The 15,231-nt window shown below is 39.4% G+C and overlaps 1 protein-coding gene across 1 annotated transcript in view; it reads left to right on the top strand.

Annotated features, from left to right (window-relative positions):
- The window catches only part of GABRG3 (gamma-aminobutyric acid type A receptor gamma3 subunit), a 612,547-nt gene that overhangs the window by 323,700 nt on the left and 273,616 nt on the right, over positions 1-15,231 (top strand). Inside the window, exons 4-5 of the mRNA XM_030571105.1 lie at positions 10,167-10,387; positions 14,228-14,310. Coding sequence (XP_030426965.1) covers positions 10,167-10,387; positions 14,228-14,310 — 304 coding nt within the window. The remainder of the gene's footprint in view (positions 1-10,166; positions 10,388-14,227; positions 14,311-15,231) is intronic.

Below are 15,231 nucleotides of genomic sequence, written 5' to 3' on the forward strand. Positions count from 1 at the left end.
AACTATTCAACCAGATGACCTTCTTAATTCTAATTGCAACTGGCTTATATGTATTTATCAGGAGGGAAGAGGTTCTCTTACCAAGACAGATAATTAAAACCTCAGTCGTTCAGTGGTCTATGTTAGATACTACTGCAAACCTAACTTCATTTTTTCAGGGAAAGATCACCAAGTCCAAAAAATCTAAGAACAACTCACAAGCCCCGTTTCAACCATCATTTTCTTGGATTTCTAGCTGATTTTGGGGTGGGAGTGACAGATATTGCAACCCTATACAGTATCTTTATGGACCACATTGTATATTAATGTTTACAAAATGAAAACCTCAAAAAGCAAAAATACTGATATGGGCCAGACAGAACGAGCTGTAATGTATTCGTAGCCATTTGAATCAATACGGGTGATGTGCATTTTTCTGTTCCTAGGAGCGGGTGATAGGTGAGGGACATAATCTGGAATCGTTCTGACTGATTAAGGTAAAATCCCAAGGCTAGCTGTGTAGAAGATACCCACCCTCGGAAGCTTAACCTCCTGGTGAACAGGAGGGATATAAAGCAAGGCGTTAGGTACAAAAGGTTGAGTTTAAACAGATTAAGGGTGTTTTTTTCGATTCAGCAAATGGATGGGACATTTGGTCCTAGGGCAGCCCCTACCCTTGTAGAAAGGCTTTTGGGCTACAAGACTCCCCATATGGAAGATGGGCGATTCCTGGTATATTTAGCGAGCATCTAAATCCTTTTATTGCTTTGTATATGTTTTCTCTGGGATGCTTTTGCGTTAATGTCCGTTGCTTTTGAAGAAAGCAGTCACTGGTAAAAACCCTTGTCTTTGTTCTCTTAGAGAAAGCATTATATGAGTGCTGGCCATTAGGTAGACTGGCTTGCTGGGGAGAGCACAATGAGGTGCACAGGGACTGCAAGTGGGGACCCCAAGACCCAAATTCCTTGAGTCTCACAACAAAGGGGAATAAACCATTTCCCTTCCCCCTCCTTTCTTCCTCCCAGCTCCTTTCCGCCCTGGGTACACTAGGAGATCACCGTGATTCAAACTCCTTGAATCACCACAGAGAGGAATGATACCTTCCCCCCTCCTCTTTTCCCTTCACCCAGAGGCAATCCAGATTCAAACTCCGTGAATCTAAAACAAAGACGAAATTCACTTTTCCCTTCTCCCCCCTGCTCTCTTTCCCTTCTCCCCACCAATTCCCTGGTGTACACAGACTCAGTTCCTTTGAGCCTTAACTAGGAGAAAAAAATCAGACAGGTCTTAAAGCAAAGCTTTTAATAAAAAGAAAGAAAAAAGGTAAAAGTTTATCTCTGCAATTTAGATGGTAAAAAGTTACAGGGTCTGTCAGCTTATAAAAACTAGAAAGAAGCCTCCCCCCCAGCAAAATACAATTTAAAATACTTCCAGCAAACTACACATTTGCAAATAAAGGAAAACAAATAAAAAGACTACACCGCCTTTCTACCTTTGTACTCACAAAATTGGAATAGAAGATTAGAGAGCCTGTAGGTACGTGTGGTCACTCTCAGAACCCAGAGAGAACAAAAAAACCCCAAAAAACACAAACAAAGGCTTCCCTCCACCGAGATTTGAAAGTATGTTGTCTCCTGATTGGTTCCCTGGTCAGGTGTTTGGTTCCCTGTTTGTTAACCCTTTACAGGTAAAAGAGGCATTAACCCTTAACTATCTGTTTATGACAAAGGGTGATGCCTACAAAGCCTGAAACCTTAAGTGGGTTCCCTTGAGGCACTACAATGGGGGGACACAGGTGGAGTCACTCTGAAACTGTGACAGTGGCGATGGGGAGGAAAGGTACATGTAATTCACAATAAGCTAATTGATAAGAAAACTGTGATGGTATTTTTTCTGCTCTTGTTGGCAACTGAATTGTATGTTATAAACTGGTTCATGCCCCACTTTTGAAACAAACATTCACCATGGTGTGTTATGAAATATATTTTAGAGACATTGGTGAGATAAAACATTATTATAAAACAAAGGTCTCCTGTTATTGTATTGAAATATGGACTAGAGCAACAAAAATAGGACCAAACTCTATTTCTATCCATCTGATGTAAATCCAGGGTTGTGCCAGTGAGGAAAATAGAGTGGTGGTGCAAAACTTGGCCCTTAGATTTCAATTTGTCTTCTCTTATGCTTACAGAGGTCAGCAACTAATCTGATTAACCATGATCTCTATAGTTTAAGCAGCTTATGTCCGTTGAAGATGACTCCATCAAGGCTAGCCATGTTGAAAACAGCCCTTTTTAAAAGAGACTGGGGTTGGGACCCTGTGGACTTTATACACTTTGCAGTGGAGAAATCCTATGGCTGGAGAGCATTTAGCATTCAACCCTGGGTGGAAAGGCCAGCATAGGCCTATGCATCACTGATGATATGATATGGGGTTTAAGTTGTGCATATGTATTATTTTGGCCCTTTGCTTAGGGGTGAATTTCACCTGTAGTATATAATAGGTCATAATTAAAAAATAGTATCTGTATCCTGCCCCGTGTCACATATAACGAGTGCTCTTGGCTTCCCTCTCTGAGCTGTTTTCAGCAGTACTGAGATACATGTAGCTAAGAACAGCTGAAGAACCTGGGTAGTAGGTTCTAGTTAGACAACTCTGGTGGATTCCAGCATAATAACCACAATTAACAGCTGTGAGGACCAAAGCTGCAATGCAGAGAGGAAGAGCAGCTATTGTGTGAAGAGGAACCTGTTGCAAACTGTTACTATAGCAACTGGGAGGGGAACTATTGCTTCAGTATAGAGGAATAGAGGTGGGAGTGTTTCCATAGCAACAAACAGCTTTCCAGATCTGGGTAAACTGAAACAAACCTGCAACAATTACTTCTAATATCAGGCAGGTAATTAGTAGGGTAGATAGGCATATCAGGAGTATCTGTATAATCACCCACATATATTACCTATTACATTTCTAGTATATAGGAAAATTGCATTAAAGTTGCAGGGTTCCCCTCCCTCCACACAGAAGCTGCATTTGTTTTAATCCCTTCCTGTGATTTTGTATTTATATCAATGTAATCAGTTCACAGGAGAAATTGCAGAACTTCTTTTTGTTCTTTGGCATATACTCTCCAAAATTTAGCTCATAGCATTGTAGCTGTGGAATCATGTAATACTAGAGTAGTTACTTCAGAAGCTGAAATGGAGAGTGAATAATTTTATCTATTTATCACTATCTATGAATTACAGTTGAGATCAAACGTCCCACATTCATGATCGTAAAATTCATGTTTTATTATCTGTGCGTTGTACAGGAATTATATTTCTTTTGGTTTTAAACATGATAATTTTGGACTGTAACTTAAGAATTGTGTTTGGGTATTTAATTGCTATACACATATGTGTGTATATATATATATAATGACTTCCTGAAATTTGTCTAAAGGAAACAAAGCTCTTGAGAAAGAGGCTTTGGTTGAACCCCTGACACTTTGAGCTGTATCTTCAAAATATCTTTAGCTATGGGTGTACATGGGAAGTTAGTTTCACACCATCCGTTTGTGCAATCAGATGACAGAAATTCTGTACACAAATCCTCCTTGAATGTATACATTGTGCATAAAAGTGGTTTGCATGTATAGATTCTAACAGGTGAATGCACGAGACTGCAATTTTGCCTAAGAAAATTTTGTGCATATGCACAGTTGAAGCACAGACTAAAAACTTTTTGGAAAACTGGCCTTTTGTCTGTCTCACGCAAAACAGCAGGGATCCTTAAAAACTTGTCTCAGATAGCTAATATTATCTAAGTCTTTCCTAAGTATACCCTACAATAAATATAGAGAATACTACAAATGCCGAGTTAAGTGTTTATCTAAGGCAAAATGTACATGCCTGAAAGGGAAGCAATTGTAAATATACTTTTCTGTTACCTTGAATGAAACAGCTTGTTTGGAATGTATCAAAACTTGAGATTTTCTCTGTTAGAAATACAGCATTATAGTAATTGATATGGTTAATGGCGTATTTTGAGTTATGATATTGGGATATTTTGGTTGTTGGATATTTTTAGTGTTTTGCCTAAAACTGTTACACTTTTTTTCTACGTGTTTGCATGAGAGCATATTGTCTTTCTAGACAGTTTATGGGTGAAACCAAGCATTGCAAATGGAAACTTGGTGGTTTTGAATTTGCCCAAGTGAGGAGCAAGGGCATTCAACAACTTGCATGATTTTTAAGAGTTTCTCTCCATGTCTCCTTGGAGAATGAGAAAACAAACAGATGTTTGGTTCGATTTTTAAACAAGTTAAACATGTGCAATTCCCTGAAACACGAGTCTAGAAAGTGCACTTACAGTTGACCAATTTTAGCAATTTGCCCAGAATTGTCTGAATCATGTATATTGTCTTATAGTCACAAGCCTAACTTGGTTAAAAACAATATCAAGACCCATGGTGAGAAGTGTATTTTAAATCACAGTAAAAACTTTGATAACTGTAGATCTCACAAGTAACTCTGTATTATTTTCACCTATGAATTTGCTTTTCCTAACCCCTGCCCATGTTTGTTTATGGGTCTGATTTGTGTCATATTACATTTAGATTGCATACTCTTTGAACAGAGACTGTATCTTTGCTTCTTGTGGGGGTTGTCTAGCATGTTTTTTGACATTCAGTAATTTTGTTTACTTGAAAGTGGCCACTGAAGGACTGCAGAGGCAGGATTGTCCAGTAGTTAAAGGTACTACACTAGGAACTAGGAGACCTGGATTAAATTTCTTGCTCCACTATAGATTTCCTGTGTGACCTTGGGAAAATCACTTAACCTCTCTGCGTCTCAGTTCCAGTTTGTAAAATGGGGATGTAAGCATATGATTCACAAGCAATTGCACCCTCAGGTGGCTGAGCATAGCACAGCAGGCTCTTCTCCTTTAGAGCTTCCTGCTGAATGCTGTTCTAGCCCTGTGGTAGTCGGTTACTTCTTGCAGCTTGGCGTTCTGGCTAGGTCACATAGACTCCCACCACTTCTGGGGTACCAATAGTCCAGCAAATAAGAGTCCATCAATGTCATATAGAACCCTCGGTACTTACCGTTGTATCAGGGGATTCAGTAGTCCTTACCATTTGTTGGGGAGGGGCGTTCCACTCCACCTTTCTTGGTGAGATGATGGGGGATTCTAGGCTCTCTCTCTCTAGTGGGTTCCAGTTCTTGACCAGATAATCAAGGCCTGACTACACAGACCTCTGACTACCTCTCTAGACCACTTCCTATCTTGCCTTTCTTGGGATTTTGCCTCAGCCTCTTCCTGCACTCCTAGTGTATCAGCCCCATTCTTTCTCTTCCACTCATTCATTGCAGAGCTGCAGTTCCTGCTAGCCAGTTGTTTCCACCTGGAGAGAGTTTTCTCCACTCCCCTTGCAGGGCAGACCCTGACTCAGCAGGAGATTCCGTGCTCCCTGAAGGCCCCTCCTCACAGAGTCCTGGTCAAACTCACTTCCTACTACTCCTTCCCAACTGCCTGGGGCCCCCTGTTGTAGACCTACCTTCCTTCAGGGAGCCTCTACTTGCCAGTAGCCCACTCAGCTCCCTGACTCTCACTGAGTGCCATAGATCTGCTCTCCTTCCTAGTTAGGCCTGGACTGCCAGGTTCAGCCCTTTTAACTCCTCCCACCAGGTTTGACTCCTAGTGCATGTGTAGTGATGTAACGCTGATTGTGCCCACTAGCTCTCATTAACCCCTTCAGGCCCATTCACATAGTACTTCCCAACTTCACAGGGATGTTATTAGCATAAATACACTAAAGCTTGTGAGGCACTCAGATACTACAGTGATGGGGGCCATATAAGTACCTCAGACAGACAGTTGCTGCACTGGATACTCAGAAAGGGACCCTCAGGAATGACTAGCTGTAACAGCTGCCTTGTTGGACATTTTTAGTGTTTTGCCTAAAACGGTTACACTTTTTTTCCTATATGTTTGGCAAGATAGATTGCATATTGTCTTTCTAGATGCTTCCATGCAATCTGAGTGAAACCAAGCATTGTAAGTGGATGATTGGTGGTCTTGGATTTGCCCAAGTGAGAACCAAGGGCATTCAATAACATGCAATATTTTTCAGAGTTCCTCTCCATGTCTCCTTTGAGAATGAGAAAACAAACAGATGTTTGATCTGATTTGTAAATAAGTTAAACATGTGCAATTCCTTTTCCCAATCCACCTACCCACAAAATACTTCTCAATAATTCCCTGTCTCACATATTAGAGCATCTAATACCCTGTGGTGTCAATCCCTCACTCTCCCTCCCCACACAAGACATATATCTTCTCTTTCTACAACCACCATATCTCCATGCCCTTTATCGTCATGGTCCTATTGCAGATAAGTGGAAAGGCACATTAATCAACCTACTACAATGATATCTATGATGATTCTCAAAGATATTTAGGCTCCTAACTTCCCTTGATTTCAATGTAAGTTAGAAGCATAAATACCATTCAGGATCTGGGCCTGCATCTCTACTCTATCAGTGCCAGAGAGGAGAATTCAAGACCCTTCTCCCATTCTCTAGCTCCACAGGCCTCTAACACCCAGGAGTACAAACTACTTCTGTAATTCATAAATAAGTAATCAGGAGCAGGCCTACTGTGTATAATGTGAACAGGCAAGAAGATTTATTTTTTTTGCATAGGTAACATCTCAGAAATGTGTTTAGAAATTGATGTGGCTCTAGCCATAACTGGTGAGATTGGTTTCTTGGTGTTAGCAAAGAAACCTGTTCCCATTAAGATTTTCTAGGCAGAAGATTTTACATAGAATTTAAGATAAAGATTATTTCTTGCCTAAATACCGTAAATGCTAGTATTACCTCTATAAAACAATTGGCCTACATATTCCTCTAAAAGGTAAAACCAGTTAATTGAAAGTGATCCTTGTCTTTTCATACATTATGGCCCAAATACTTACTCCTAAGTGAAGCTAGCAGAATGGATAGGCGAGTATCACTTGTGAGTGCACACTCAGCAGATACCTTGCACAGTCCGTATGTGGGGTTTAAATGGTTCACAGGCCATTGCACCCTTCCTCCACACTGCAATGAATGTTGTCTATTGAGTGCCAGGAGGGACACACTCAGCATCTATGAAAACCAAGCCACTTACGTGTAAGTGCCTATATATTAAAATTTAGGGCCCAGCTTGTCAAAGGCACTTAGGTGCCTAACTCCCATTGAAATCAACGAGAATTTGGCAAGTAAATACCTTTTGAGGATCTGGGCAAAGGAGCCTAATTTTATACACCCAGCTTTCAAAATTGACCTCTCTGTCTCTAGCTCAAAAATGGAATACCTAAATAGGAACCCTATTCACCATTTGGATGAAGGGTGAGGTAATTACAATGATTAATATGAAGGCTGTACCGATCCAGCACCCTTTTTAAAGGGATTAGTGGATGAAGAAAAAGGGGAAATTACAGTTCAGTCATCAAATGTAAATATCTGTTTATCCCTTATTATTGAATATAGTACATTGCATCTGTAATGAGTTACTTTTAAGCAGAGCTAAATTGTTAGGAAAGATGCTGGGGGTGGGAGGGAATACTGTTTACTGAGTTGTTATGTGATACTGCTTAAATAAATTATTTCAAGCTGAGCATAGGCCAGAGAAACACATTTAAAACAATAGGCCATGTTTTATTACTAGGGGATCCAATGCAGTTATATATGCACACAGGCTTAATTCAGCCCTGGTTTAAGCAACCCACTCAAGTAAATGGAGTTGCATCTGCCCATCTCGGGTTTGTGCTTTACCAGTTGTATTTTGAATAACCTCTAGGGGCAGTTCTAAATGTAGTACTTAGCAGGAAATGCCAGCTGGACTACCTTACCTCCTGGAATACTTAAAAAGAAGGAATGTGGGTGTTGTGGAGAGTATGGGGAAGAAAAGTATGGTGGATGTTAATTAAACAGTTCAGGGCCGTCTTTCCTTTTGAATAAGCAAAATCTTAAGTGTGTACAATATCCCAAAAGAGAATTACAGCTGCTCCTAAATTTAGAAATAATTTGGCAATCAAAATAAACATTTTCCTATCAAATAATTTCAGATATGAACATCTTGCATCAATCCATTGTTGTTTATAAATACACCATGCTCATTAGCCAGCTGTATATATGTGGCATCATAGCCTTTGGCTCCATAAATACTGGTCTTTGCTTGCAAGCTAAAGGAACAGTTCCACTAGCTCAGCAGTTAGAGAAAACTGCTGTACATGTGGCCATGTCTAGCAGATTCCATTCTATATCAAGCCTCTCTTCTCCAGGGTGTTGCAATGAGGAGCTGGCAGAGATGGGGCAAATAGTAGAACATAATGTGAATAACCCACTCTCTGCAATAATGGCAAAGTGAGGAAATAATACTTTTTGAACATTTATAAATATATATAGGTGGGTAGTTTTATGACCATTTCCTCACCTCTGTAATTTCTGAGCACTTCCCATGTTTTTAAAAACAGAAATAACAATCAGTATGAGCTAGATACTTTGATATACTTCCTTGTCTCAATGTACAGAGATGTGCAATTCCCTGCACACCAAGATGAAAATAAGTCCCAGTGTCAAATCTCTTGTTCTACCCCTGAAAGTAAAGCTAATTAAAAAAGAAAAATCACAGCTCGAAAGGCTAAAGGGCAAGGTTCTAGGGATTGTTAGTAGCTATGCTGCAAGTCATAAGGTGATATATTACCTGCTATTCCTATACATGCTAAGAATTCTTACATATCCGTCAATCATTCATCATGGAAAGCTGAGAGTCCCAGAGTGTGTTTCTTGGCTAATAGTGTCAATGAATAACAATAAATAGTGTTATAACATCAATTCTGGAAGGATGGCCTGCAAAAGATGGTAATTATAGGAATAATGCAGGGTAACCAGATGGCTCCTAGAATACAGTTAGAATATTAGGATAAATTCATAGCACAAACCCTGCTAATAATACATGATAAGTTGTTACAGTGGTGCATAATAGAATTGGTTTGTACTTTTTTCCTTAAAAAAAAAAAATCACCAAGGAACCTTCATGCAAAAAACCTACATTAAATGAAAATTAGGCTGGACAAAAGCTCAAGCAAGGAACTTCCATATTGACCAGGAACCCTTAATTCTGCCCCTTTATACTTATGCATTATGATCAAGTCTTTATATAAACACATTTTTCCCACAAGATCCTCCCATCATTCAATGAATAGGTTGGATGCACCAGGATGCAGAATGAAGGTTGTACTGGCAGATGTGGAATTGCTATTTTAAGTACTGGATTTTGAAACTTAAATATCTATCTGTAAACAAAGTTTTTTGTATGTAATAATATATACACATGCTCACACGTGTGTGTGTGTGTGTGTGTGTGTGTGTGTGTGTGTGTGTGTGTGTGTGTGTGTAACTTCTATTTTATCACCGTAATTATGACTACTTAGTAACAGAAACATGGCAATAAAATGTAACTATAGAAAAGATAAGATTGTAGCATCTGGATTAGCATATTAATGGCAGTTTAAAAGAATTCTGGCCCTTGGCATTTGAAATACATGAGGTATTGGTAAAGAAAAGTAAATTAGAATCTATGATCCTGGCATCCTTCTGCTACAGGCTCTACATGCAACAGTTTAGAAACAGAACAATTAATGTGTGTGTGGCTGCCATGTTCCACACAATTTGTCATTCGTCAGCTGACTCATTTAATCACCAGCCATATTTGTCTAATGCTACCTGAATCTCAAACACCTGTTTCATCATACAGCAGCTCCTTAAAGCCTCTGTTTTCACACTGTGGTAGGGAAGCCGCTGCAGATATATTGTCCAGTTGTGACTTCCCCAACTTCACACAGAGATGGATGGTCAAGACTGTGTGGTGGGGCAGAGCATGCTAAGCCAAAAGGCCAATGCAGGAGATCATGTTGTTCTATTTTTTCCCCCTAAAGTAAACTAATTCTGAGAATGAAAACAAACAAACAAAAAAACTTTAAAAGACCAGCTCTTTGGCTGGTGTAAATCAACATAGATCCATTGATTTTAATAGAGCTATGTTGAATTACACTGACTGAGGCTACAGCCCTTTAACTATATCCTATCAAAGACCAAATATAAGTGGAATGCGTGGAACCAACTTCAGTTTTTATGTTGTGCTTTTATTACAGGAATACCAAATTGATATATTTTTTGCTCAGACATGGACAGACAGCCGCCTTCGTTTCAACAGCACCATGAAAATACTGACTCTAAACAGCAATATGGTTGGATTGATATGGATACCAGACACTATCTTCCGAAATTCTAAAACAGCAGAAGCTCATTGGATCACTACACCCAATCAGCTTCTGAGAATATGGAATGATGGGAAAATCTTGTATACTTTAAGGTAGGAAGTAGGAGTGTGTGGCTGAAAGTATTTGGTCTCTTTTTCTGCAGAGTATTTTTAGATGTTTTGGTTTGATTTTTTTAACTGTTTCCTAACATATTCAAATCTGTTTTAGGGGCAGGCAAATTGATGCTGTTTAGAACAAATGACATGAATATTTGTCCAAAATTCAAACTAAGCCCCAAGCTAAACAATTTTTTAGGTTAAAAACGCTTGCTAATTTTTTTAAAAACCTTGATGTTGTGCCTTTCTTCATTTCCATATTCAGGAACCAAAAGCAGAAATGTCAAAATTCTACAAGAAAGGTTCTTCTCTCAGTGTTTGCAATCCAGCCAGAAGCATGTAGTCCCAGAAATCTTGCAAGAGAAGTAGTTTCTATAAAACTTCCTAACTTGGCTTACAGTGGAACTGGGAAAAAAATCAAAATATTTTTGATGAAAAATGGCTTTTTAACAAAATAGAAGTTTGCATGAAATGTCATTTTTTGGTCAATTTTTTGTGTTTTCATAAAAAAACCCCACACATACATCTTTTGGGTTGCTGTTCCAAGTAAACCAAACATTTTCAGTTTTAGATTTTTAGTTTCCCTACCTCATAAAAAAAAATCAAAGAAAAACTTCTGCAAATAAGAAGAACACAATTTTGTTGACATTTTCAGAGGGAAGGGAAAAAAACATTTCCCAGACAGCTTTACTTTCGAGGGCAGATTAGCTCAGATTAAATTCAGGTATACACCTGGGTGGGTATTTGAACCAAACAGAGCCTCTGGAAACAGATTGATCCACTGTTTAGGTCACTGAATTGGACATTGGAAGACCTGAATTTTATTCCTGTCTGTGTCATTTTCTTATTATGTGATCTTGGGCAAGTCAATTAATTATTCTGTGCCTCATTTTACCAATCTGTGAAAATGCTTTGAGTTCTGCAGAAGAAAAAAGATGCAAAATATATATTTAGAGATTCTTCCTCTGCTATTATGCTCATGTTTAGGTGCATACTAGGATCTGCAGCATGGGGCACTGGTCACTTGCTGGAGGATTCACTGCACCTTGAGGTCTTTAAACCATGATTTGAGGACTTCAGTAACTCAGACATAGGTTAGGGGTTTGTTACAGGAGTGGGTGGGTGAGATTCTGTGGCCTGCACTGTGCAGGAGGTCAGACTAGATGACCATAATGGTCCCTTCTGACCTTACGTCTATGAGTCAATACCAATTTTTATATACAAGTCACACTGGAAGATAGCACATCAGATGTTTTGTCAAAAAGGGGAACTACTGGAAGAAATATGTTAGAGTTTATCTAAGCAAGACAATACCATAAAGTATACATTTGTATTAAAAGGGTGCATTCAAATAAAGAAAAATTGCTTTTTTATGTAGTGGAGGAGCTGAACTGTTCAAAAGTGGAATTCCACAATAAACAAGATTCCCTATACAGCAAGCAATCTATCTGTAAAATATATCTTCCATGTTGCACAGTTGCTGCACTGATTGTATTCAACCTCCTCAGTGCATCATCACATTGATAATACTTGCATATGGAAGCTGAGCTTCAAGGACAAGTGTCCCTATTTATAGACTGTCAAACAAGAAAGGGATACAACAGCTGGAAACTACCATTCAGGGTATGTCTGCACTGGAATAAAAGACTGGTGGTACTGCTGTGGCTGGGTCAGCTGACTTGGGATCTGGCTGAGGAGCTAAAAATTGCTATATAGATATTTAGGCTCGGGCTAGAGCCCAGGCTCTGGGACCCTCCCCCCACCACATGGTATCCCAGAGGTCAGACTCTAGCCCAAGCCTGAATGTCCACAAAGCAATTTTACAGCTTGAAGTTCAAGTTCAAGTCAGCTGACCCAGGCCAGCTGCAGGTGTTTAACTGCTGTGTAGGTGTATCCTACATGGTCTTTCAGTATCCTCCTCTTTTGAGGCTTTATCCAAAGCCCACTGAAGTACATGGAAAGTCTCTCAGTCACTTCAGTGGGCTTTCAAACAGGACCTTGATGAATGTGAGAAGATGCTCATTTGGTTAGGTATTGTATGCACCTCACCCCCCTTTTATCTATCAATTTTTTGTGCCAAATTGTGCACTGTTACTTACACTTGTGAAACCTCACTGAAGTAATAGAGTTTTATAGGTGTCTCTGAGAACACCATCTGTCCCATGGACTGCAAAAATATCTTACCATACACTGTTAATCCGAAAAACATTTGGCCCATGTCAAAGGGTGGACTGGACTCTTTAAGAGGGAACTGGTCCACTCCACCTGAGTCTCATTAACTGCCTTTCAATGGGGCCTGATAGAGGGCAGCTGTTGTCTATAAAGAGGAGAAGAGAGGACAGAAAGAGGAATCTATGGTAGAGAAGAGCTGCAGTAAGCAAAAGGCTCCTGTAGGAGAACCTGAGGGTTTAGGGCCTAGAAGCCAGAGCCAGAAGGCTGAGCTCCAGCAAGGGGAGATAACAGAGTAGCAGGAACTGCAGAGAAGGAGGAACTTAATGGATTGCCAGAGACAGGAAAAGATACCCCTGAGGGCAGAGACGAAGGCTAGCATTGTAATTCTCTAATTTTATTGTAATTTTGATTCACTGTTTTTGGACAATAAATAAATCCCTGCCAGAATGGCCTGTGGAGTTTAACTGGGGAGCCCTGAAGAAAGGGAAGACTGATGGGAGGATGCTGCCAAGTCACCCTAGGTCACGGGGTGCTCGGTACCCAGCTGACCCTGTTACAGCCCTCCTTTGCTTAACTGAGCATTTTAAATGTATGTAAGGAGTTCTGTTTCCAGTTTTACCACTCCACCTTTCCTCTGTGAAAAAGGAACTCTATAAACCTTAATGTTCACAGCCTAGGACATAAAACTCAGCAAAAAGTAGGCAGTCTTTATTGTCGCAGACTATTGACTCTACAGAGCTATAGGTAAGAGACAGCTGTAGTATCTCCAATTTCTTCACTGTGGATGCCTCAGGAAGAACAGCCTTGAGTTGACTAAATTTCTCAATTCAAGAATCAGTGTACAAGTTTGTGCCAGGTCCTCCTCTTCTCTGGCCACTTTCGGGCGTGCAGCCTTGGAATCCTGTCTTCTTGTACAATTAAAACTACTTGGCAGAGAGAACTAATTTACTTACAGCTGAGCTTAAACAAGGTAGACATTTCTCTGGCTGTCAGCCCAAATTTAAGGCTTCTAGACCTTCTCAAATCTAGTTTGTTTACCTTTTAATTAGTTTTCCTAAAATTTGTCATTTGCTGGGCAAACTCAGCCAGTGAAGTTAATATAGTGTCCATTACTTGAAAATAGCTTTCACATAAAACTAATGTATGATAAGATCTAGTCAAATATATACACCGACTTTGTAGTTTCATGGACTGAAACCCCTAACTTAATGGTAATTTAATAACTGGCCTTATTTGTAGTGTGCCCTGTGTTAGTAAACCATTTTAAACATCATTTTAAAATGTGGTAGATATTTTTGCAAACATTTGTGCTGGCCTATGTTAATTGGGCCTATCTTTGTTAAATTTATTTTAAAAGTTCTTTGATAAGAAGTGTAGATAGTAATTAGTTTAAAAATGGTCACCTAACTTGGGAGAAAGAATATCACAGATCGGGCTATTAAGTTTACAGTGTAATACCAAGCAAAACCCATACAACACTGCATAAAGCTCTGTTTCCATGCATGCACGAACAGTCATATCACCCATTTCCTAGCACTTAATTCTATAGCAGTGCTTCAACATTTCCTATTTGTGTCTTGGACAATTATCAACGATTACCCTACAATGTTCCTTTAACTTTTCGTTGTGCTGATTTATAGTGACAATTACCTGTTTTTTACACAGGCTCACCATCAATGCAGAATGCCAGCTGCAGCTACATAATTTCCCAATGGATGAACATTCTTGCCCGTTGATATTCTCTAGTTGTAAGTACTGCTTCAGTGCATATCTATTATACTTGAGCCTTGTGGAGAGGCACCAGTTTTTCTCTAATTTCTATCAGGTTCTTCAGGGTTTCCTAAACAGGTACTGAGGTTTGCTTTTGATATTATCATATATATGTGTTTTCGCTTCAGCATTCATGGCAGAAGTTTTTGTCATGAAATGCCCCATGTAGAGTTATACCACTAGAGCTGCAAGCACCAGCATCTCTGTTTGCAGTCATAATTACAGTTTAACAAGGAGCAGATATTCACATCAGTCTGTGCTCTGATGAGATGGTTATAAAAATAATGTAACATATATTTGAGAAGAGAACCTACTGGAGTATGAGATGTGCAGTGCAGATATAGGCTATATCATAACTACCCCTGTTTATTTTCCAAGCCAAAGATTAAAATTTCCTTTTAGAGAGATCAGTGTGTAAATGGTGTTGCTGATGGCAGTAGTGAACTGGATGGAGAACCGATCTCCATCATCTCTGATTTTATGAGTTTATGAGAAATAGCATGGTAGCAACTTTGCCTCATAATTCAGAAATAGATTGTATCATTAGACTAAGGCTATTTTTTTCTTGTATTATTCAGCTGCATGGTAGTTCCAACTGGATTGTATTGTGTGTAATTTTGTCTATAAATGCTGTCATCATTGTGGGAGGTTGGCAGGAATCCTGTTGTTAACATGAACATCCCAGAGATGGGAGATGGCACATCTCAATTAACATTATGCTGCTGCAGAAATGTAATTACAACCATGATCCAAATGTGGTAAATGATGTTTAAAAGGACAAGCATGGCATTTGGTTTACTGCATCTGACTGTCATCACAGGCTTTTCTCCTTAATATTGCAAAAGTCAAGTTTTAGTGAGATTTTTTAGAAAAGAAAGTCAGGAATGTGAAAGCTAATC

This window comes from Gopherus evgoodei, chromosome 1, assembly GCF_007399415.2.
Source record: "Gopherus evgoodei ecotype Sinaloan lineage chromosome 1, rGopEvg1_v1.p, whole genome shotgun sequence".
In the NCBI taxonomy this organism is placed as follows: Eukaryota; Metazoa; Chordata; order Testudines; family Testudinidae; genus Gopherus; species Gopherus evgoodei.